Below are 24,715 nucleotides of genomic sequence, written 5' to 3'. Positions count from 1 at the left end.
ATGAACCCTGAAAACATTATGCAAATGAAAAAAGCCAGTCACAGGAGACCAAATACTGTATGATGCCATTTATATGAAATGACCAGAAGAGGCAAATCCATAGTGACAGAAAGTAAATTAGTGGTTGCCAGGGGGTAGGGGTAGGGGTAGGGGGTATTAGGGAATGACTACTAATAGGTATTGAGGGTTTTTTTGAGTGATAAAAAATATTCTGGAAATAGTTAGTGGTTGTCATGGCTTGAATGGTGGCGCTGAAAAGATATGTCCATGTCCTAATACCCAGAATCCTTATTTGGAACAGAATCTGCCCCAGTCTCTGGAGAGAGTATGGCCCTGCTGATACTGATTTCAGACTTCTGGCCTCTAGACTGTAAATTTCTATTGCTTTAGGCCACCAGGTTTGTGGTAATTTGTTACAGCAGCCTTAGGAAACTAATAACAGTGATGATCAGTGTAAAACATTGTAAATTTACTAAAAACCACTGGCTTATACATTTTAAAAAGTGTACTTTACAGTATGTGAGTAATATCTCAATAAAGCTGTTATTTAAAATACAAACACACACGAGCTCACTTTACAACACACTGAGAAGCAACGACTTCATAGATGAAATAGGATGATCATCTCATCTACAGTCCTTTCTTTTGCATACCGAGGTGATACTACTGTCTCACAGTCATAAGGATGCTTACTCTGTAGATGCTTATCCTCCCATCAGTGGGAAAAAGACTTTTAGATCCATGTCCTTGTGACCTCTTGGGCTGACATTAACTAAGGGGAACGGTTGGTCTAATCTTTGACTCTGCAGTTCTGGGTGCATGCTTGAGACCTATCTTTTCCCATTTCTATATCAATGCTCAACAGGCAAGACACAGCCTTGACTAAAAGCTTAACTGGATAACTGGGAAGGATACTTTCCAGCCCACCCAGAAAAAAAGAGACAGCACAAATAATACTCATGAGCTGAAGGGCTTATAGTGAGAACATGTCCAACAGTAACAGCCACTGTTGCTAAGGAAGCCAGGGTGACTGTGGGGAAGGTCTCCAGGAGTGTCTGGGTACCCTCACCACCCTGGAGGTCAGTACACACCGCCTCTAGAATCTCCTGGTCCTTCCTAGGGAGCAATCACCAACACAAAGGGGCCCGCATAGAGGTGGTACCTGCCCCATAGCACTGGGGAGATTTCTGGCAGATGAAGGTGTTAGAAACTGTCCTTTGGCAATGTGGGATTTAGTGTAGATTGCGCTGAAGGGGTCACCTAGACCTACCTGGGGTGCCTGGGATTCTATGCAACCTCAATTCTCCAAGTCCTGGAGCATCTGTGCAGCCAAAATAGATGTGGGGAGCGCTGACCCTGCACCTCTGGACCTTACCTCCACACGTCGCTGCCTTTGGAAAACATGGAGGCACGAATGACCTCAGGTGCCATCCAGGCATACGTTCCTGCTGCGCTCATCTTGGTGGTTCGGTGCCATTCCCGAGCCAGGCCAAAATCGGTGATCTTCAGAACCTTTTTGCTCAGGTCTCCATTCTCCACCTTCTGGAGGACCAGGACTGGGCAAGGAAAGGAATACAGAAGAAACCAGAGTCTGTGTTAATCACAAGGAAACCACACAATACAGAGCCCTCCTGCCATCCTCTTGACCTCTCCTGCAGACTCCATCATGTGGCTACCATGGGTGGATGGTGGGAACCACCATCCTTAAACACCTAGGATGCATCCATTTTGGTGCCAAGTACTTTACGGGCATTATCTTCAACCCTCACAACAACCTTATGAGGTACCTACTATTGCCATCGCTGCTCTACATACAGATGAGGAAACTGAGATACAGCACCACTAAATAAATTTTCCAAGGCCACTCAACTAATAAGCCAGGACTGAAACCCTGGCAGCCTGGCTGGAGAGCCTTCCCTGTTGCCATGACACCATACGGCCCACTCACACCCTACGAAAGAAGAGCTGTGGGGTCACAGCCTACCCTTCTGAGGAGCAGTTACCTGGCCTTCCTGACTTCCAGGCCACCGCTGGGCTTTAAGCACTGTCACAGCACCAGGAGTTGGAGGTGCATGCTGGGCTTTTAAGGTTTCCGACAGTGTCTCAACAGTTTCCATGAACCTCTCCACGTTACTTTATTTAAAGTCTTGAGAAAGCGTGTCTTAGTTTCAGGTGTACAACATTGTTAACCAACTATACTCCAATATAAAATAAAAATTAAAGAAAAAAAAGCATGTCATTTGGGCAGAGATTTTCCCTTAATCCAGGAACTCACCAGCACCCACTGGCTGACAGGTTGGAGGTCAGAGGGCACACACACTGACGCTCACCCACATGACGGCTCCAGAGAGAAGCATGCCCTTGTGGGAGCCAATCTCCCCCAAGAGAGCAAAAACGCCCATTGACTAAAGTGCTGTAAGCAAAGGCCAGGAACTCTGCCTGAGTCGGCAGCTAGCGAGCTCCTGGGATATGAGGAAGCTGAGCCTCCATTTCCACAGGTGGGACCGTTCCAAGGGCCCTGGGTCAGCACCACCTCTGTGGGCCAGACGCTGAGCCACCGGGAGTTCAGAGCTCTGTACACGGGATTTCAGGGAAGGAAGGAAGATTCTCTCTGCCGTTCAAGTCTAAATGGGGAGAGTGGGGTAAGGAGGCCGGATTTTAGGGCAAGAGCCGCAGGGAGTCCCTCAAGTCACACGACGGTACTTTTCTCTTTCTGCCCCCCCCTCCCAAACCCCGCCCTGGCACACGTCCACTGAAGTGTTACATAATGAAAGGACGTGGGCCAAAGATCTCTACGTCCTACGTGCTTCCCAGAAAATCAGCAGTAAAGAGGGATTACACGCAGCTATAGGGCTGGAAGCATAAAAGAAGTCAGTGTCAGTCACTCCCTAGATCGAATGGACTAAGTCTCCTTTCTCCACACCCTCTCCCCTGCTCCCCTGACACACCCCGCCCACTCCAAGCTTCCTGCATCCTGATGGGTCCAAGCCTCTAAAAGCTTGGGCAGATTAGAACAAACAAACAAAAAACAACTTCCAACATCTCATCTAATCACAAAAATCTTTCCAGATTCTTGTGTGCCTTTCTCCCCTTCTCTTCGGGTAGACAGATAACAGACTGACATGCATTCAGACTGCTGGGGAAGTGGCACCACAGAAACCCACCATGCCCTCTGCAGTGGCGGCAACCAGCTGCTGAGCATTTCCCTGAGTCACCCTTAAACCGAGGATTCAGAGAGAGTCCTTCCCCTTACAGATCTAATGGGGTTCAGTCCTGTCACCCGAGGCCTCCAGGTGGCTGGGACAGGGTGAGGTAGGAGGAGGGTAACAGTTTCACGATGCTGTATGGGTCCAGCTGAGCTTTCTCAGAGCCTCTGCGGGAAAGGGAAGGCAGAGAGGTTTAGATTCTGCGACAGGAAATTGGTTTTTAGAAATGGGATGTCATGCTGAAGATGATTTTAAAAATACATCAGTCTGTCAGATGGCTTAAGAAGGGTGGCTGAAAGATGAAGCCGGGGCAAGAACCAGCCCAGGGGCAGTTTGTCTAAACTGGAATGCATTTAGACAGTGCACGTCCAGCCCAGTTCCATCTAATCTCCATGACTCCCTGATGCCTTACATCCAGCTGACCTCAAACACTGAGTTAGAAAGCCCTGGCCCAGCAAAGGAGAGCGGCTATAATCCTGGCAGCTAGTAATTCTGGCAGATGGTTACAGCCAATGATTCTCAAGAACACTGTCCTGAAATACTGATATCTACCAAGTACACATTACTATTAACAATTAAAGCAACAAAGTTTGTGAAACCTTTACTTTTTTTTTTTTGGAGATTTAAAAAATTGAGATGAAATTCACATAACATGAAATTAACCATTTTAAAGTCAACAATTCAGTAGCATTTAGTACATTCACAACGTCGTACAACCATCCCCTCTACCTAGTGCCAAAACATTTCATCACCCCCCAAAAGGAAATTCCATACCCATTAAACATTATTCCCCATTCTCCCCTCTTCCCAGCCTCTGGCAACCACCAACCTGCTTCCTATCTCTATCGATTTACCTACTCTGCATATTACATATAAATGGAATCATACAATATGTGACACATCTGGTTATTTCACTTAGCATCATGTTTCCAAGGTTCATCCACATTGTTGCTCATACCAGCACTTTACTCCTTTTTCTGACTGCATAATATTCAATCATATGTATATACCACTATTTGTTTCTCCTTCTGTCCACTGACAGACATTGGGTTGTTTCCATCTGTTGGTTACTGTGAATCTGCTATGAACATGTGAACACATATACTTGTTTGAGTACCTGTTTTCAATTCTTTAGGAGTGGAATTACTAGGTTACATGGTAATTCTATGTTGAACTTTTTGAGGAATCACCAAACTATTTTCCACAGCAGCTGAACCATTTTACATGCCCATTAGCAATGTATGAAGGTTCCAATTTCTCCACATCCTCACCATACTTGTCATTTTCTTTTTCTTATTATAGCCATTCTCGTGGATGTGAAGTGGTATCTCACTGTGGTTTCGATTTGCATTTCCCTAATGACTAACGACGCTGAGCATCTTTTCATGTGCTTTTTGGCCATTTGTAGGTCTTCTCTGAAGAAATGTCTGTTGTTTTGTTGTTGAGTTATGAGTTCTTTATATACACTGGATACTAGACCCTTATCAAATATGTGATTTGCAAATATTTTTCCCTCTCTGTAGGCTGTCTTTCTACTTACTTGATAATGTCCTTTGATGTACAAAAGTTTTTAATTTAGATGAAGTCCACTTTATCTATTTTTCCTTTTGTTGCTCATAAAGTACTTTTGATGTAATACCAAAGAGCTGTCAAATTCAAGTTCATGAAGATTTGCCCCTATGTTTTCTTCTAAGAGTATTACGGTTTCAGCTCTTATATTTAGGTTGTTGATCCATTCTTCGTTGATTTTTGTGTATCATATGAGATAGGGGTCCAACGCCATCCTTTTGCATGTGGATATCCACTTTTCCCAGTACTGTTTGTTAAAGGGGAAAGCTTTACTTTTTAAAACAGAGTGGAACATAGTTCTCTCCAAACATGTTTTCCTGGGTAGGAGAGAAAGGTTATATTCACAGCAGCTTACTTATCTGTACCACTGCTGTGAGCCCATTCCAAGCTTCTACCACTGACAAACAACTGCAGCAGTAACGAACTATTGTGCTTTACTTCTTGGAACACTTAAGGGTGTTTTATCAAAATCTGGTGAAGTCCATGAAAGTGCATTGTGTAAACCTCCCCTTTCATGGGGGGTGGGCAGTGGAACAAATGCTGAAAACTAACAAATCCAAGTCAAGAGGGGCCCAGCCAGGATAAGAGAAAGAGGGAGAAAAAGATGCATTTGAACTAAAATCCTAGAGATTAACCAGATATAGGGGCTTGATGGAGAAGGGAGACATCTCCTGCCTTTCAGTCACGGATGACAAGTAGAATGGTAGTGCCCCTGACTGAGAAGTTGAAAGACAAAGCCCATTTGAGGAAACCAAGTTCAGTCTGGGACATAATGGATTTAGGGTGACAGTAACAACAGTCAGTGCAGAACAGAAAAAAGAAAAAAAAAAAAAAAAAAAGAGCAGACAATCTAAATCCCAGGCTTGACATTTTCTATGTAACCCTGGGTAAGTTTCATAGACTCTACATCTCTATTCCTGCTTCTATAAAATGGGGATAAAGATTAAAGGCAATACAGTTAATAAAGCACTTAGCAGAATGCCTGACACATAATTAGGAACTCAGGACATTAAAGCTATCATTACTACTATTACAACTACGTGTCTCATACATAAGTAGAAACCATGGGACACCATGTTCAAGGTATTGAGAACCCTGGTATGAAGCCTGGCAGGCCCTGACACATAATAACCATGTAATCTATTTTTACTGTATAAATAAATGGAATGGTTGATTAAATAATAATGATAGCTACCCATTATTGCTCATTTACTATGTACAGGCATACCTCGTTTTATTGTGTTTCACAGATATTGCATTTTTTACCAATTGAAGGTTTGTAAGAACCCTGCACTGAGCAAGATTATTGGTGCCATTTTTCCAACAGCATTTACTCACTTCCTGTCTCTGTGTCACATGTGGTAATTCTCACAATATTTCAAACTTTTTCATTATTATTACATCTGTTATGGTGATCAGTGATCTTTGATCTTATTGTTGTAATTGTTTTGGGGAACCACAAACCATGCCCACATAAGATGGCAAACTTAATCGGTAAATGCTGTGTGTGTTCTGACTGCTCCACCAACTGGCTGTTCCCCCATCTCTCTTCCTCTCCTCGGTCCTCCTTATTCCCTGAGACACAATAGTATTGAAATTAGGCCATGTAATAACCCTACTATGGTTTATAAGTGGTCAGGTGAAACTCTCTTACTTTAAATCAAAAACTAGAAATGATTAAGCTTAGTGAGGAAGGCATGTCAAAAGCCAAAAAAGGCCAAAAGCTAGGCCTCTTGTATCAGTAAGTCAAGTTCTGAATGTAAAGGGAAAGCTCTTGAAGGAAATTAAAAGTGCTACTCCAGTGAACACACAAATGATAAGAAAGCAAAACAGCCTTAGTGCCAATATGGAGAAAGTTTTACTGCTCTGGATAGAATATCAAACCAGCTACAACATTCCCTTAAGCCAAAGCCTAAACCAGAGCAAGACCCTGACTCTCTTCAAATCTATGAAGGCTGAGAGAGGTTAGGAAGCTGCAGAAGAAAAGTCTGGAGCTAGCAGAGGTTGGTTCAAGAGGTTTAAGGAAAGAAGCCGTCTCCATAACATAAGAGTGCAAGGTGAAGCAGCAAGTGCTGCTGTAGAAGCTGCAGCAAGTTATCCAGAGATCTAGCTAAGATCATTAATGAAGGTGGCTCCACTAAACAACAGATTTTCAATGTAGATGAGACAGCATTCTATTGGAAGAAGATGCTACCTAGGACTTTCATAACTAGAGAGGAGAAGTCAATACCTGACTTCAAAGCTTCAAAGGACAGGCTGATTCTCTTATTAGGGGCTCATGCAGCTGGTGACTTTAAGCTGAAGCCAATGCTCATTTACCATTCCAAAAATCCTGGGGCCCTTAAAAATTATGCTACATTTACTCTGCCTGTGTTCTCTAAATGGAACAACAAAGCCTGCATGACAGCACGTCTGTTTATAACATGGTTTACTGATTACTTTAAGCTCACTGTTGAGACCTACTGCTCAGAAAAAGACTCCTTTCAAAATATTACTGCTCACTGACAATACATGTGGCTACTCAAGAGCTCTGATGGAGATGTACAATGAGATTCTTGTCGTTTTCATGCCTGCTAACACAACATCCATTCTGCACCCCACGTATCAAGGTGCAACTTAGCCTTTCAAGTCTCAAAACTATTTAAGAAGTACATTTCTTAAGGCTCTAGCTGCCATAGTGATTTCTCTGATGGATCTGAGCAAAATCAACTAAAAACCTTCTGGAAAGGATTCAACATTCTAGATGTCATTAAGAACGTTCATGATGTTCAAAATATCAACATTAACAGGAATCTGGAAGTTGGTTCCAACCCTCATGGATGACTTTGAGGGGTTCAAGACTTGAATGGAAGAAGTAACTGCAGATGTGATGGAAACAGCAACTAGAATTAGAAGTGGAGCCTGAAGATGGGACTGAATTGCTGCAATCTCATGATAAAACTTTAACGAATGAGGAGTTGCTTCTTAATGGATGAGCAAAGAAAGTGATTTCTCGAGACGGAATCTACTCCTGGTAAATAAAGATCATTGAAATGACAAAGGTAGATTATTATATAAAACTTAGTTGATAAAGCACCTGCAGGGTTTGAGAGGACTGACTCCAATATCAAAAGAAGTTCTACTGTGGGTAAAAGGCTATCAAAAAGCATTGTAGGGCTTCCCGGGTGGCGCAGTGGTTGAGAGTCCGCCTGCCGATGCAGGGCACACGGGTTCATGCCCCAGTCTGGGAAGATCCCACATGCCGCGGAGCGGCTAGGCCCGTGAGCCATGGCCGCTGAGACTGTGCGTCTGGAGGCTGTGCTCCGCAATGGGAGAGGCCACAACAGTGAGAGGCCCGCGTACCACAAAAAAAAAAGCATTGTATGCTATAGAGAAATCATTTGTCTATAGATGAGAAATAAGAGTCAATCAATGCAGTAGACTTTACTGTCTTATTTTAAGAAATGGCCATGCTGATCAGCCAGCAGCCCTCAACACTGAAGCAAGACCCTCCACCAGCAAAAAGATATGATTCACTGAAGGCTCAGATGATGGTTAACATTTTTTTAGCAATAAAGTATTTTTAATTAGGGTATGTACAGTTTTTTGTGGACACAATAGAGTACACTCAATAGACTACAGCATAGTGTAAACATAACTTTTATATGTACTGGGAAACCAAAAAATTCATGTGACTTGCTTTATTGCAATACTCACTTCATTATGGTGGTCTAGAACCGAGCCTGCAATATGTCCAAGGAATATGCCAGTTGTGGCTTGATGCTCTTTACATGATGTATATAAAGAGCACAGCCTGACAACCACCACCTTAGTTAATCCTTAAACCAACCCTATGAAGTAGGCATAATTATTTTCCCTATTTTACTAATGCTAAAACAGACACAGAAAGGTTAAGTCAGTTGTCCACAGTTAGTGAGGGTTGGAGATGGATTCCAAAGCCAGATCTCTGTTCACATGCTGTGCCATCCAGAGGACAGAAAGGAATCCTATGAGTCTTTAAGGCTTGGCTCAATTTCCACCTGATCCCTAACACCGTCATTAATCAACTAGTCTTCACTGCTCTCCTTGTTCGTGAAGCACTCCTTCAGCACCCCAAACCAGTACCATACAACACTATATGCTTCTTTTAATTATTCCCAACTACTGCATGTACGTGTCTCATCGTTTCCTCTAGAATGTGATGGAATATGACTCCTAGATGGCAGAAACCCCATTCTCTTTCTTCTGAAACTCATACCATCCCCCTCCAGGAACCAAGCAGAGGACCAGGCTCTCTGAAAGAAATGATCCTTCACTGGTTACTCATTTCACTGAAGTAGTCATTGTGCATATTCTCAGACTATCCACTTCCCCATTCTATAGTTGCCAGGACTGGGGGTGGCATCCCTCCAATGTTATCCAACCCTGAGGAACTAAGGGGAGCTGGGTGGGTACCAGGCAAAACAAGGAGACTGGAGAAAGAGGGATACCTCGGCCAGCGTTACTAGTGACTACACATCCTGCTGGTGTCAGGCGGGGTGAGGGGACACAAGGATAGATAAGCTAGAGATTTTTGTCCTTAAGGGAGCTATACATGCTGTATGGAAAGATACACGACAAAACTGAGTATCACATTAGGATAACATGTGCTACAGTTAGGGCCCACCTTTTTACTAGAAGCAGTAAGATAATCACAGTTTTCCAAACCTCAGTAACACAAGGACGGACACTACTTCCAGATCAGGCCACCACCTATATACCATTTACTTAGTATTTTTCTTTAAATTGACTTTTAAAAAATTATGAAAAGAAGAAATTTTATATCATTATTATAAATGGAAAAAACAAATATCCTCCTAATGTCAGGTAACCTGTACAAACAAATAAAATGAGAACCAAAATAAATGTTATTAAGTTTCAGTAGATCCTGCTACTAGTCAAAGTTCTGAGCCTAAGGCCAGCTGCCTCTGTTAGAAAGAAAAGATTACAAGGGTTAGAGAGGAATAAAGGCAAACCAGCACCAAAATGAATCTTGATCCTCCATGAATATAGAGAGGGTGAATGACTTTCTATGGAATTCGGTGTTATCTAACACAGACCACCTGAAAGGACCTCAAGGCCACCCCCTGCTAGGACAACAGAGGAAGAAATGAGTCAGGCAGGGGTGGCCACAAAGGGCTTTGTGAGTCTGACCTAGAATCACTTAGCTGGAGGCCAGGCTCTCAAAACTTGGCATAACTGAGACTCCCATATGCCCTAATGGTAAATTTAGCTTTGGTTGATGATTTATCATTTTGAGATTTATTATTAATTATTCATCTCCATTAGCACAAAGGGCTCTGATTTGCTAAATGCTCACCTTGGCACCAAGGTTCCCACATCCCCAGGCCTTCATTTGGCCCAAATGATTCAACATCATCTCTCCCAGATTAAGCAATAGGTCTAACTCTGTTTTGAGGGCTGTGTCTTGTTTGGTTTAGTCTTTTTTTTTTTTTTTAAGTTTACTGTCAAAGGTATATACACATAAAAGAGTATATAAAAAACACATGATTTAAAGAAAATAAGATGAAAACCCATATGACTCCATCCAGTCCCTTAGAAGTTCCACATGTTCCTCTCCATCACATCCCTTCCCTCTCCCCAGACGTCTCACAATCTTGACTTCTGTTATTTATCCCTTTACCTCACTTTGTCATCTTACCACCTATGTGTACATCCATAAATTAAGATACTGCTTAGTTTTGTAAAAGTGAGTGACAAGCACAAATGTAGCTGTGTATACTAGTTTCCTAGGGCTGCCTAACGAATTAACACAAATGTGGTGGCTTAAAACAACCGAAATCTACTGTCTCTCAGATCTGAAGGCAAGAATTCTAGTCTAAAATCAAGGTGTCGGCCATGGCCATGCTACCTCCAAAGGCTGCAGGGAGAATCCTCCCTTGCCTCTTCCAGCTCCTGGTGGCTGCCAGCAATTCTTGGTGTTCCCCAGCTTAGGGCAGCATAACTCCAATCTCTTCACTAGCCATCTGCCTTCTGTGTCTGTCTCTGTTCTTCACATGGCATTCCCATTGCTATGTGTCTGTATCCAAATTTCCCTCTTCTTATAAAAACATCAGGCATTGGACGAGGTCCAGTCCTTATCCAGTAGGACCTCATCTTCACTTGATTACAAAGATCCTATTTCCAAATAAGGTCACATTCACAGGTTAGAACTTCATCATGTCTTTTTCAGGGGGACACAATTCTACCCACAATACAGTAAAAATATTGCCTTTGCTAGATGAAGGCTCTCAAGGAAATAAGCTAAACACAAGAGTCTGGCCATGGTCCCAGAGAGCTGACTAGAGCCCTTTCTGGGAAAGTCAGTAAGCAAGATCATCATACATGAGTAGTAGAAAAACTGTATAGATGGCCACAGTGGGGACATTTGGCAGCAGGGAACTGCGGGGAGAGAGGCAGATATTGGACATCCATCAGAAATTTGGTTGGAGAGTGGGCTCCCTGTATTTTCTCTTTCTAAATTCACTTGGGTTCTTGGGGTTGCGCAAAGAAAACACTTCTGTCTATCCAGCCAACAGGACAAAGAGCTTCATCAGCACATGAGCAAGACAGCCAAATACAGAGAAAAATCCTGACCAGGCTCCCCAGGTAGTCATTCGTCAGGTTAAATTGACGGAACACTGGCATTAGGTGAGTTGGTGATGAGAGTCCTGAGTCACACTATCGGATCTAAACTGCCCCCCTCTATGTCCGATGAACAGCTGCTCTCCTGCGATCTCCTTTCACAGTCCTCAGGGGTTTCCCTTCATCTATCTCCCACATCCTGTACCCCACTTTCTCTTTCTGCTGCTTTCTTCTCTTACTTTGGTGATATGCATTCTCCAACAGCTCTTTAGAAAGAACGAATGGAAGGTACATTTTTTTCTGTTAGAAAATGTCTACATTCCATCCCCATACTTGGCATAAAAACGATTGGAGATTTTCCTTCATCATTTTGAAGGCATCGTGTGTCAATTTCTTGCTTCCAACATTGCAGTTAAGGAGGCCCGAGCCATTTTGCTTTCTGAGGCTCTGTATGTGACATGTCTTTTTCTTTGGGGAAATTTTTAATCTCTTCTTAATCCCCAGTGTTCTGAAATATCAAAGGAACAGGAATGTGCCTGGGGTGGGGACTTCATGAGTACTTTCAAATCTGAACACTCATGGTCTTCAGTTCCAGGGAATTTTCTTGAAGTATCTTACTGTTACTTTCCTCCACTATATTTCTCTTTTCTCTCTCTCTCGAACCTCTATTATTTAGGTATTTGTCTTTCTTTACTGGTCCTCCAGTTTTCTTATCTTTTCTCCTCTATTTTTTATCTTTTTTTCTTTTTGATCTTCTTTCTGAGATGTCATCACTTTGTCTTCTAACCCTTCTATTGGGTTTCTTCTCATTTCCCCTATCATGATTGTAATTTCTAATAGACCTCTTTTTTGTTCTCTGAATTTTTTTTTCAATTCAGTGGCAAGAACACATGTAGCTGTGTAATGCCTGTTTTTGTAATACGGGCATAATATCCTTTCTTTTACTTGAGCATATTATTAATGGTTCTTTTTTTATTTCTTTGTTTCTCCCAGTGCAGTTTGTCTCAGCTGCTTTTTCTATTTGTGTTTTGGTCTCTAATGCACTTTTGCTCAGTTACTGTACTCCTTGATTGTCTGTTCATGATCAAGAACCAAACAGGGCTTATGCTTTAAAAAGGAAGTCCTTATGTTTCAAAGGTACATACTGAAATATTTACCCCAAAAAATATAATGTTGCAGATGTCCTTCAAAATAATCAAAGGTGGAAATGAGTGGAATGACTGAAGAGACAAGATTACCCATGAGCTGGTCATTATGGAAACTGCCTGAGCACATGGGGGTTCATTATGCTGTTTCTCCTTCCTTGTGTGTGTGTTTTCCATAATAATAAGTTTGGGCAGGGGTTGAGGGCAAGGAGTGAGGGATCAATAGCTAACTAGAACCTCTAAGCACATAGGAGGAATCTGTCAACTTTGAGCTTCCCTATAGGGAGAGCCAGGGAAGCCTAGACAAGAATACCTGCATTGTTTGTTTTTTTGTTATTGAGCTGCATGAGTTGCTTATAAATTTTGGAAATTAATCCTTTGTCAGTTGCTTCATTTGCAAATATTTTCTCCCATTCTGAGGGTTGTCTTTTGGTCTTGTTTATGGTTTCCTTTGCTGTGCAAAAGCTTTTAAGTTTCATTAGGTCCCATTTTTGTTTTTATTTCTATTTCTCTAGGAAGTGGGTCAAAAAGGATATTGCTGTGATTTATGTCATAGAGTGTTCCGCCTATGTTTTCCTCTAAGAGTTTGATAGTGTCTGGCCTTACATTTAGGTCTTTAACCCATTTTGAGCTTATTTTAGTGTATGGTGTTAGGGAGTGTTCTAATCTCATACTTTTACAGGTACCTGTCCAGTTTTCCCAGCACCACTTATTGAAGAGGCTGTCTTTTCTCCACTGTATATTCTTGCCTCCTTTATCAAAGATAAGGTGACCATATGTGCGTGGGTTTATCTCTGGGCTTTCTATCCTGTTCCATTGATCTATATTTCTGTTTCTGTGCCAGTACCATACTGTCTTGATTACTGTAGCTTTGTAGTAGAGTCTGAAGTCTGGGAGCCTGATTCCTCCAGCTCCATTTTTTGTTCTCAAGATTGCTTTGGCTATTCGGGGTCTTCTGTGTTTCCATACAAATTGTGAAATTTTTTGTTCTAGTTCTGTGAAAAATGCCAGTGGTAGTTTGATACGGATTGCATTGAATCTGTAGATTACTTTGGGTAGTAGAGTCATTTTCACAATGTTGATTCTTCCAATCCAAGAACATGGTATATCTCTCCATCTATTTGTATCATCTTTAATTTCTTTCATCGGTGTCTTATAATCTTATGCATTCAGGTTTTTTGTCTCCTTAGGTAGGATTATTCCTAGATATTTTATTCTTTTTGTTGCAATGGTAAATGGGAGTGTTTTCTTAATTTCACTTTCAGATTTTTCATCATTAGAGTATAGGAATGCCAGAGATTTCTGTGCATTAATTTTGTATCCTGCTACTTTACCAAATTCATTGATTAGCTCTAGTAGTTTTCTGGTAGCATCTTTAGGATTCTCTATGTATAGTAACATGTCATCTGCAAACAGTGACACCTTTACTTCTTCTTTTCCGATTTGGATTCCTTTTATTTCTTTTTCTTCTCTGATTGCTGTGGCTAAAACTTCCAAAAAACTACAATGAGATATCATCTCACACCAGTCAGAATGGCCATCATCAAAAAATCTAGAAACAATAAATGCTGGAGAGGGTGTGGAGAAAAGGGAACACTCTTGCACTGCTGGTGGGAATGTAAATTGATACAGCCACTATGGAGAACAGTATGGAAGTTCCTTAAAAAGCTACAAATACAACTACCATACGACCCCGCAATCCCACTACTGGCATATACCCTGAGAAAACCATAATTCAAAAAGAGTCATGTACCAAAATGTTCATTGTAGCTCTATTTACAATAGTCAGGAGATGGAAGCAACCTAAGTGTCCATCATTGGCTGAATGGATAAAGAAGATATGGCACATATATACAATGGAATATTACTCAGCCATAAAAAGAAATGAAACTGAGTTATTTGTAGTGAGGTGGATGGACCTAGAGTCTGTCATACAGAGTGATGTAAGTCAGAAAGAGAAAAACAAATACCATATGCTAACACATATATATGGAATTTAAGAAAAGAAAAAAAAGGTCATGAAGAACCTAGGGGTAAGATGGGAATAAAGACACAGACCTACTAGAGAATGGACTTGAGGATATGGGGAGGGGCAAGGGTAAGCTGTGACGAAGTGAGAGAGTGGCATGGACATATATACACTACCAAACGTAAAGTAGATAGGTAGTGGGAAGCAGCCGCATAGCACAGGGAGATCAGCTCGGTGCTTTATGACCACCTAGAGGGGTGGGAGGGAGGAAGACGCAAGAGGGAAGAGATATGGGGATATATGTATATGTATAACTGATTCACTTTGTTATAAAGCAGAAAACTAACACACCATTGTAAAGCAATTATACTCCAATAAAGATGTTAAAAAAAAAAAAAAAAAAGAATACCTGCAGTCATTCTGTTGAGCTGGTCAAGCACTCTTCCAACTGTAGGAAAATAAAGGTCTGGCTGCCAGTGTGCTGGGAATCAAGTTGGGGGAGGGCCAAGGTGGTCACAGGCTTCAATATGTAAACAGTTATCTCACCAGTCCATTTTTAAAATAAAGTCCCCATACCCATACCCTGTGCCTGTGTCCCCCAGTCCAGAAACCGTTTTCCTCTTCCAAAAGGAAAGGCAAGTCAGGTGGCTGCACGGAGTCGAAGAGGAATGCATTTCATATCATTGTTACCTGACCCTTTTTATCTTAGCACCCCCTTCACTCCAGTTCTGGAGGTAGCTGGTGTTGCCAGTTCCTAGACTTTTAGGGATTCTGTGATATAAATTCATTCTTTGTTTTCCTCACTGTCAGGTTAAAATTATCTTTCTCAAATGTCCGAAGTTAGTTACGGCTCATCTACCTGTTTTCCAGCTTCTAAAACTTCGCTACTGTTGTCTACTCTGCTGTTGGCCTTGTTGAGTTCCTGTAGTTGTAGCTGGGTTTTAAGAGAGAGCACAGCAGAGGTAGTATTTGTATGTGTTCAGCCTGCCATCCCAGCCCAGATCCTGCCTTTGGTTTCGTTTGTTTGCTGGGGTAAAGAGAAGGAAACTGATGTAGTCTGTATCCAAAGGTATCCTGCAGGGGCTTCCAGCTTTCCTTGGCTCGGTTCTTCTATCTCTCCCAGTTGGAGAAATCTGCCCTCTTGCTCGCACCTGTCAAAGCTCAGAGTTCAACCACCAGATATACATCACAGCATCCTCTCCCACCTTAACCAGAACAATCTCTGAGCTTCAACAAGGCAGAAAGGAAAAAGCAACAGATGAAGACCCAGAACGCCTGGGTTCTGGCTTCAGCACTGTGCGATCTTCACCAGGCCCCTGTGCCCCCATCTCTGACATTGTCAGAGTCTATAATTCCCTGAAACCTGTGTTGGTCTCTCCTGGGGTCAGCCAAGCTCCACCACCCACCTGAGCTGAAGGACAGCTACACTCAAGGGTGAAGAGGAGTTAGGCGAAATGATTCTACCCCAGAGAAAAGCTCCACTCACCAGACACAGCCAGGCCTTAGGGTGCCTGAGTCAGCACTGGAGATGCTTGCTTCCTGCAGCCCACTGCCTGCAGTGGAGGTGGGAAGAAGACCTTGGGCTCCAGCCCCACCCAGCAGCCCGGGGTACCAACAGGCCAGCAGTAAGCACACAGCAGGCCCTCTGTGGTGCTGAATCAGCCAGGGCCACATAGAAGAGCCTCACTCATGGGGCACTAGCATGCAGTGAGAGCACGGCCAACATCCAAGCCCCAGCCTCTCCTGTGCCCTGGCCCTCAGCCCACTCTCCCTCCAGGCAAGACCAAGAGAAGCCAGACAAACTTGCTTGCCCAGGCAAATGATTCACCGCCGAGACTTCTTGACTCTGCGTCTCAGCAGAGGTGTGGTGTCGCCATGCCGGCAGCCACTGAGGACCCAGCCGCGTTCAGCACTGTCAGCAGAGCTGCGCTGAGCCAGCATAGAAAACCATGCTTCGCAACAAACATTTGGGCACAGGCGGCCAGAAATCCCTGTCGGAAGAACTACGGAAAGGTGGGGAGAACCGGGTGCTTGGGGAGTTAGGTTCCATCCCCTCTTGGTAAAGAAGAGGAAACCAAAGTTAATGGATGTGTGCGATGCACTCCTGGCAAAGCCAGAGAACATTTGGTATAATGAGTGACCTTGTCCTATGACCCAGAGCCAGGGAAAAGCTGAACTGTAATGACCTCCCTTTCTGGGCCTGTAACCTGAAGAGGCATAATTGGCGCTCAATAAATACCTGTCCTGAATGAATGAATACAAACCATCCGCAAAGGTTTCTAATTAAGTCAGTTAAGGAGTGGCCCCCAAATATCTGTTTGAGGGCTGACTACACTGGCTTCACCAAAGAAGCTACGGTAATGATTCCTAATCTTTTAAAATATGTCCGTTCAGCTTACAAAATGTTATTATGATGGCAGATGTACTTTTAGTGTGTGTTGATTAAGAAAAAAACAATAAACAGAGCTCATGTTTAGGCAGGGGCCTTCGTGTGTGCTGCAGCTGAGCTAAGTTATTTAAATGCATAATCTTTTTTTAAAAAATAAATTTATTTATTTATTTTTTGGCTACATTGGGTCTTCGTTGCTGTGCACGGGCTTTCTCTAGTTGGGGCGAGCGGGGGCTACTCTTCATTGCGGTGTGTGGGCTTCTCATTGCGATGGCTTCTCTTTGTTGTGGAGCATGGGCTCCAGGTGCACGGGCTTCAGTAGTTGTGGCACGTGGGCTCAACAGTTGTGGGCACGGGCCTAGTTGCTCCGCGGCATGTGGGATCTTCACGGACCAGGGCTTGAACCCGTGTCCCCTGTACTGGCGGGTGGATTCTTAACCACTGTGCCACCAGGGAAGTCCTACGTGCATAATCTTATTTAATTCTCTCAACGATTCGGGAAGCCACTTCAGATGTGGAGAGTGAAATTCAGAGAGGCTCATCCACAGGTGCAAGAGGCGGGGTCAGGACACAGCCCAGGTCTGGATGAAATCACAGTGAGAGTCCAGGACCACCATGCTGTATTAAACACCCCGATGAAAAGTGCTTTTAAATGAATTTGTATTTTATCAACACAACAGCACCTACACACCTTTGAAAAACAGAAATAGGAATATTTACACTTTCTACAATGCATTTAGATTCAAAGGCACCTAGCAGGAGCCCCCTCCCCCAGGGGTCTTCAGCCCACCACTGGGAACTGCTGACCACAGTGCTGCCACTGGAAGACCGTTCTGCAAAAAAAAACAGCCGGTAAGTGTCCCTGAGGAAAGGATCCACCTGTCTGCCATCATCTCGCATCCAAGCAGGTGTCCCAAAGCCTCTGCCTCCAGAGGAGTGGATGGGAGAGCATCTCCAAGGAAGGGTTAAAAGAGAAGGACAGAGTCAGCAGCATTTGTGAGAAAGAGAAAACAAAGTGAAAACACAGCAGAAACGAACTGCTACTTTAGCAATCCTGGCAACGTATCATGAAAGGACTGACAAGGGATTAATGATAGGAAAAGAGCCTAAAATCTGTGACCTAGACTGCTAGTCGCCCTGCAGTGGTTACTCTCCCCTCCTCCCATAGTAATAGAGCCCTCCATCTCAAGATGGGCACCTGGCCACGGATAACATTAACATTTCCCAGGCTCCTTGTTCCAAGGTACAGCCAAGTGACTAAAAAGTATCATGTGGCTGCTTTCTGTAACCTGTCTTGAAAGACATCAGCTCAGGGCCTTTGGCCCTTCTTTTCACCCCTTCCTACACTGTGCTGCCCAGAACATGAATGTGACAGCTGGAGCTACCATCTTGGACCAGGAGGAGAAGATCATGCCCAAAAGTTGGCAGAGCTATGGATAGGAAGGAGCGTAGGGCTCGTGGAACAGAGATGGCATGCCAACCATGGACTGTCTCCCATCCAACTTTTACATACAAGAGAAAAACTTCTTATTTCAGCCACTGTTGCTTTGGGTCTCTGTTTCTCAGAGCGAACCTAATCTAACTAATACGAAGTTCAGTTCCACTACTACGAAATCTCTTTATAGCGAAACAGAAGCAGACATATTAAAATTGAAAATCTAAACCAAAAGCAATATTCTGGGCAATAAAATCTTCATAAGATATAGCCAAAGATTTGGACGGCCTCTCCAAGCTGCTATAAAATGATTCAACTTGAAACGTGTTTCAGCTGCATATTTTTTTTAAGTAGAATGTCATGTTCTATAATAAGTGTTTACTTAAATCCTTCCCCCCCAGAAGCCCACATGTATAGAGGGCCCCATATGCATTGTGCTAAGTACAGAGTGTTCAAATATAAATTAAACCAGTACCTCCCCTCAAGAAGATCACTAGCCAAGAGGGAGATTCAGGGAGTAAGAAAAGCTAGAGCAGGAGGTCTTTATATTTTATTATGAGCCTTGTGATATAATTTGGCTTGTTATAGATAATGTACATGCATTACTTTAAAAATACGTGTAAAAGAGATGTAGTAGGCAATTTAATAATATATGTGACTATATTATAATAAAGTATTAGTATACCAAAATACGTAATTTGATCATACTACTTTTTGTTAAGAATATGCTATCTATCACATAGAAAAACACGTGAAGTATATCTACCTAAATGCTATCAGTAGTTACCTCTGGGGACTGGGATTTGGGGTGACAAGTTATTATTTTTCTTTATGTTCATCTATATTGTTGAAATCGTCTAAATTAAACATGTTTTTTTTTGTTAAAAATTTTTAAAATTACGTCTTTTAATAATAACAATAGCTACCATTTCTTGCATGCCTGCTATGTCCCAGGTATAACACCAGGAACTTCACATACGTCACCTCATCCAGTCTTCATCGCAACTCTGCAAGGGAGTAACATCCTCATTTTATAAATGCGAAAGCTGGGCTCAAAGGTTAAGTAACCTTTCCACATCGAGGCAGAGAGAGAGGCAGGAGGTGACTCCTGTCTGTGCTCCTTCCCCTATACTTTGCTGCCCACTCCCCTCGGGGGTCCCAGTGTTTACCAGTTTCATCTCTACAACCCCTTGCATCTCCACAATGCTGGTCTCTCCTATGCCACGGTGTATGAACCACATCTGCATTTCACGTGTCTTGGGGTGGGCTCAGATCATACATTAATTGGGCAGGCTGCTCACCTAATCCTATGTCCTGTATGGACAGAGCCACTGCTAAGAGTGGTTTTCTCTGTCAAGTTTATGGCTAATTCTCACTAGGAGGGACAAGGAGGGATAACTGTGTTCAGAGCTGAAGAAAAGTGGCAGAGAAGCCCCAGAAGCTAGGAGTCAAACCTAATTCTACTTCTGAGTCCACTGTCCTTTCCACTAGAACCCTGAGGGTCTCTAAAACCAAACCATTGGAGTATTGCTCTAGATCCTTCTAAGGAAGGGAACCAGCCCCTTTACATTTAAATGGGAATGCTTTAGAAGTGAAGACTGTAAATACTCGAGGAGCTAGAAGACACTCAAACTAGGACAGCTTTGGCAAGGTGCAATGGCCAAAGCTTGCTGGGGGGGCAGCCTCTGACCAGCCTTAATTCAAGGCACAGGTGTGCTAAAAGCACTACAGCTGAGACAGTACATTAGCTTGAGGGTTGGGCGAAAGGTATTGACGGCGGGCAGGACAAGTAACCGTCCTGCACCACCATTTTAGACGTTTTGAGTTTTGCTTTGGGTCATACAGGCTGACCCTGCAAAGTCAATACCACGGATCATCTTTAAGTCACAGCCCTCTTTAGATGGCATAGCTAGGCAAACCATCAGTAAGGTCAGTGGGAGAGCTGGGGAGAGAAAACTTAAATGTTCAAAAGTGTGAGGATAAGAACTCATAAAGCAGAGAAATCCTAGGATCCTGAAGTTCCTACCAACACTGAGCCTTCATCCTCGAGACAGGTGTGTATCTGGTGCTAAGCAGTAGCAGGTGGGCCCAACACAGTTGTCAAGTGGAGCCCAAAACAAAATGTTCTCAATCCAGAATCTCCACTTCGATTTACAGAATCCTCTCCCATCAGCCCTTCAGCCCCTAGGAGGTAAGGACTATGAAACACCCAAGACTGACCCATCTCTAACTTTCCACCCACCTCTAGGGTCCCTGGTGCTTGGCCCAGTGTGTATCTAACTATCCCTTTCACAGGGCAATCTTTAGTTCCTGCCCCCACCCATACCAAGCCACCATCTGCAGCTCTTTTTCCTTTTCTAAAACGTGTGCCCTACCCAGTGATTCATCTCCCGAACAGCAGAAAGGCCCTCCACAGAGTGGTAAGAAAGGCTGAGTCTCATATGTGAGAAAGGCAAAGAATAAGCATCAACTCTGAAACTCTGGACCTGGGTTCCGCTGCCCACTAATAGGGAAACATTACTCATTGCTCATTCATCCCAGAAAGGACCATTCTTCAGATTCAAACATGGGGGAAAAGGTTATTTCAGAGAGGAAGATTCTCCTTGCTCCATCATAGTCCAGGGGTCAGAAAGTCTCCCCTATAAGTCCAGCCTGGAGCTATTAAAAATGGCCAAGGCACACTGGATGGAATTCTGAAGCACAAGGAGCAGCCCCTCACCAGAGGGTCACATGCCCCAGCAAGTCAACTCTTGAGATGCTGGGCTTTGTCCATAGACCTCAGGGCCCCACCCTGAGTAACTGGCATATCCACCTCCTTTCTGGGAAGGAAGCACTGCCACCATGGGTGGAAAGGGATCTGAGGTTAAATAAAGCCTCTAAAATACAACCAACGTCCAGGATTACAACTAGAAGTGGGAGAGTATCCAGGTTGTTACTCCAAGGGATCAAGATCCCAACTAACATTCCTGCGTGAGAATCCACTGGCTTTGGCCAGGAGAAGATACCAACTGCTTTGGTTACTGGAAGAAGTCAGCAGACACCCAGACAGGCAAAAGGGGGAGGAACAGAGAGGGATGAAGAGATGATCTTATAAAGGAAAATAGGATGGCCCTTCCCTCATTCTCACGTCTCTACGCCCATTCATTCTGGCCACAAGGCTACACCTGTAACCACTACCATCATCATCGCTAGTATTTATGGAGCACTTCCTACACGCCGGACACCGTGCTAAGCATTTTACATGCACTATCACATTTTAAAAACTCGGGGGCTTCCCTGGTGGCGCAGTGGTTGAGAGTCTGCCTGCCGATGCAGGGGACACGGGTTCGTGCCCCGGTCCGGGAAGATCCCACATGCCGCGGAGCGGCTGGGCCCGTGAGCCCTGGCCGCTGAGCCTGTGTGTCCGTAGCCTGTGCTCCGCAACGGGAGAGGCCGCGACAGTGAGAGGCACGCGTACCGCGGAAAAAAAAAAAAAAAAACCCACAATAAAAAACTCAGGAGATGGGTAGTGTTTTCATCTCTGTTTACAGATGAAGAAGCAAGCTGTGGCTGAATCAAGTGAGGATCTGCCTCCAAGTCACACAGCCAGGAAGTGGCAGAGCTGAGATGACTGGCTTCAGCTGCCATGCGCTGACTGGTGATCTGATTCTGCCCCATCTTATCTGGGGCACCTACTGTTGAGGACTCTGGAAATAACAAAGGAAGAATCTCCTCCGAAGATGGTCAAGAAACACATATGTGCTCTTGGAGCTGTAAAGAAGGGTCAGGGCTTAGTCCAAGGGAGAGCATCAGAAGGGCGCTCTCGGTAGGCGGAATAATGTGATTCCAATCCAAAGAGGGAAGAAACCTTGACGCCTTGGAGAAACAGGAAAGAGTCCCTTCTGGCTGAAGCAGAACCTTCACGAGAGGGAAAAGGAAAAGATGGAGCTGGAGCACTGGGCTGGGGCAGGAGTGAAAGACGCAGGCCACACGGAGGAGCTGGCATCTACCCTGGGGGTCACAGGCAGTTTTTAAGCAGGGGAGTGGTGTGATCAGATTTGTGTTTTAGCAAAACAAGGTTGCAGTGAGACAAATGGAACTGAAAAAGCAAGAGGCTGGCAGCAAGGACACAATAAGTGACGTATTACAGCTGTCCAGGGCATGTGGTGAAGAATGAACTAGATACTACTGGGGATGGGGATGGAGATGATGGGGGAAGAGACAGAGTCATGAATTACACGTACGGGGAGAAGGAGCGGCTGGCTAGTCATAGGAAAACCCTCTGGCTTTGCACGGCACACGGGAATGTATGAGCATTCAGTGAGTACAGGGGTTTTAGGGGCCCTATTCCCCTACATCTGCACCAACATCCTCCCACCCACCCTCCCCTTCCAACAGGGACCAAAGCTGCCCACCCCCCTCAGGCCTCTCCACAACCACGCAGGAACAGGGCTCCTTTGCTTCCAGTTGTAGCCACCAACTCACACATCACTAACTGCCTCTGTCTGGACCACATGCAGCTCCACGGTCCTGGCATGCTGAGACCAGACGTTATTTGCCAGAGCAGCTCCGTCCTGCACTGATCTTGCACAATGGGCCAGCCAAAGATGCCAGGGCCCCGTGCTTCACAGTGTCGGCCAAAGGTGTGCAGCTGAGAGCTCGGGGAACAGCCCGGGCTAAGAAGCGGGCCAGAGGGGATGGATTTGATAGATGAGCTTCCCAGGGCCGGCTAGGGTGTTACTCTGGAGAACCAGTCCTCAGACAGGCACCTGGGCCTTAAGCACAGTTCTGACAGGCTGGGTAGTTACCACGACTGCGATACGGGGGCAGCATCGCAGTACCCCAGGAGCGTCCAGGCTTCCGGGCCACGCCCGACTCTGGCTGGCTGTGTTGTGACTATGTGCCACGGGGAATAAGGGAAAATTAGGGGCACATGTGCAGACCAGCGCTTGAGAAACAGCTCAGAGCACCAGTCTTCTTCAGAATGTTCCCACATGTGTGCTTGGCACGCAATTCAACAGCAAGAGAGGTGGATTTCTGCTGCCTTTTTGGGCTGAAGGATAGAAGGGGACAGGGTAGGGAACTACTCTATTTAGAGACTGACAATGGCTGGTCTCAAGCAGGCACAGCAATTCATCAGGCTGTTTCAAGCTATTTTTCAGTGACCCCTAGACCAGCCCCAGCTTTCCACAGGAACTTCCTTTTCATCTCTTCTTTGGATGCTCTACCCACTTCCCACCTCACTCATGCTGCTGAGGAAAAGTCTTCTCACAGTCAAGCTTCCTGTGATTAAAACAGAAAAGCCAGTGCCACCTTGCTGGCCAGAGCCCCCAGCGTGTGTTTGCCGGACACCTTGCTATCGGCAGCATCCTAAAATATGACTATTTCAAAAGACATCCGTCCACTTGGGCACCTATAGCCACTGCCATCTTGTGCAAATTAAGCCCAGATACACAGCTGGGACTCCAGCCCTGAGCTCATCCAGACACAGATGGCACCAGCAGGAGACAGAAAGCCAAAGGCAGAGCCCCCCTGCAGCCACTTTCCTTATTAAAAAAACATCTCCAACACCCGCCTGCCCTGAATACTCCCACCATCCTGGCTCAAAGTGACTGAGGACAGATGCCAGATCTCTGTCAGGCCTTGGACGCACCCAGCTACAAACTAGATAAAAATAATCACAAAAGAGTCAGCACCTCAGACCGTTGATGATTTTGTCAACAAAGAGTCATTCTTCTTTCTTGGCATGTGGGTGTGGGGTGCTGCTACATCACCAGCTCCCCAGAACCTTGTATCCCCAGCTCTGCCACCAGAGTTCCCGGGTAGGCACAGGAGGTTGACTTTCAAAATGGCACAACAACATCTCCCATCTTATATGCTTCCTCTAGTGGGACCCTGACACCCCTCCCACTGACAGGTGGGTCTACTTCGCCTCTGGGTGAATCTGGGTGGGCCTGAGACTCACTTTAACTGCCAGGATGCAGAGGAAGTGACACTGTGGGACTTCCAAGCCAGGCCAGAAGAGATGATGCAGCTTGTTCACCAGATCACCTGTGCTTGAAGCCTTGAGCCACCACATAAGTAGCCCGAGAACCCTGAGACAGCCACGCTCAGGGAGGAGTGACACACGGGTAACCCCACCAGCCATCCTAGCCTTGAAGTCCTCCCAGCCCAGGCACCAGACATGTACACAAACAAGCCTTTCAGAGGATTCCTGTCTCCATCTGTGGCCTCACCCAGAGCCTTCACATCTTCCCAGCTGAGGCTCCAAACACTGAGAAGCAGGAACAGGCCATTCCTACTGAGCCTTTTCCAAATTCCTGACGCCAAATCCCCACGAGCATAATGAAATGGCTCTTGTTTGGGGTGGTTTGTTCTGAGGCAATAAGAATGGAAACAGTTGGTGACATACTTGTGAGT

General features: G+C 44.6%; 1 protein-coding gene across 1 annotated transcript in view; it reads right to left on the bottom strand.

Annotated features, from left to right (window-relative positions):
* The window catches only part of MAP3K9 (mitogen-activated protein kinase kinase kinase 9), a 78,927-nt gene that overhangs the window by 27,374 nt on the left and 26,838 nt on the right, over positions 1-24,715 (bottom strand). Inside the window, exon 3 of the mRNA XM_059055790.2 lies at positions 1,376-1,556. Within this exon, the coding sequence (XP_058911773.1) occupies positions 1,376-1,556 (181 nt within the window). The remainder of the gene's footprint in view (positions 1-1,375; positions 1,557-24,715) is intronic.

Source organism: Kogia breviceps, chromosome 3 (assembly GCF_026419965.1).
Source record: "Kogia breviceps isolate mKogBre1 chromosome 3, mKogBre1 haplotype 1, whole genome shotgun sequence".
Classification (NCBI taxonomy): domain Eukaryota; kingdom Metazoa; phylum Chordata; class Mammalia; order Artiodactyla; family Physeteridae; genus Kogia; species Kogia breviceps.
The sequence above is the reverse complement of the archived record's forward strand: the minus strand, read 5'-3'. Positions and strand labels throughout refer to the sequence as shown.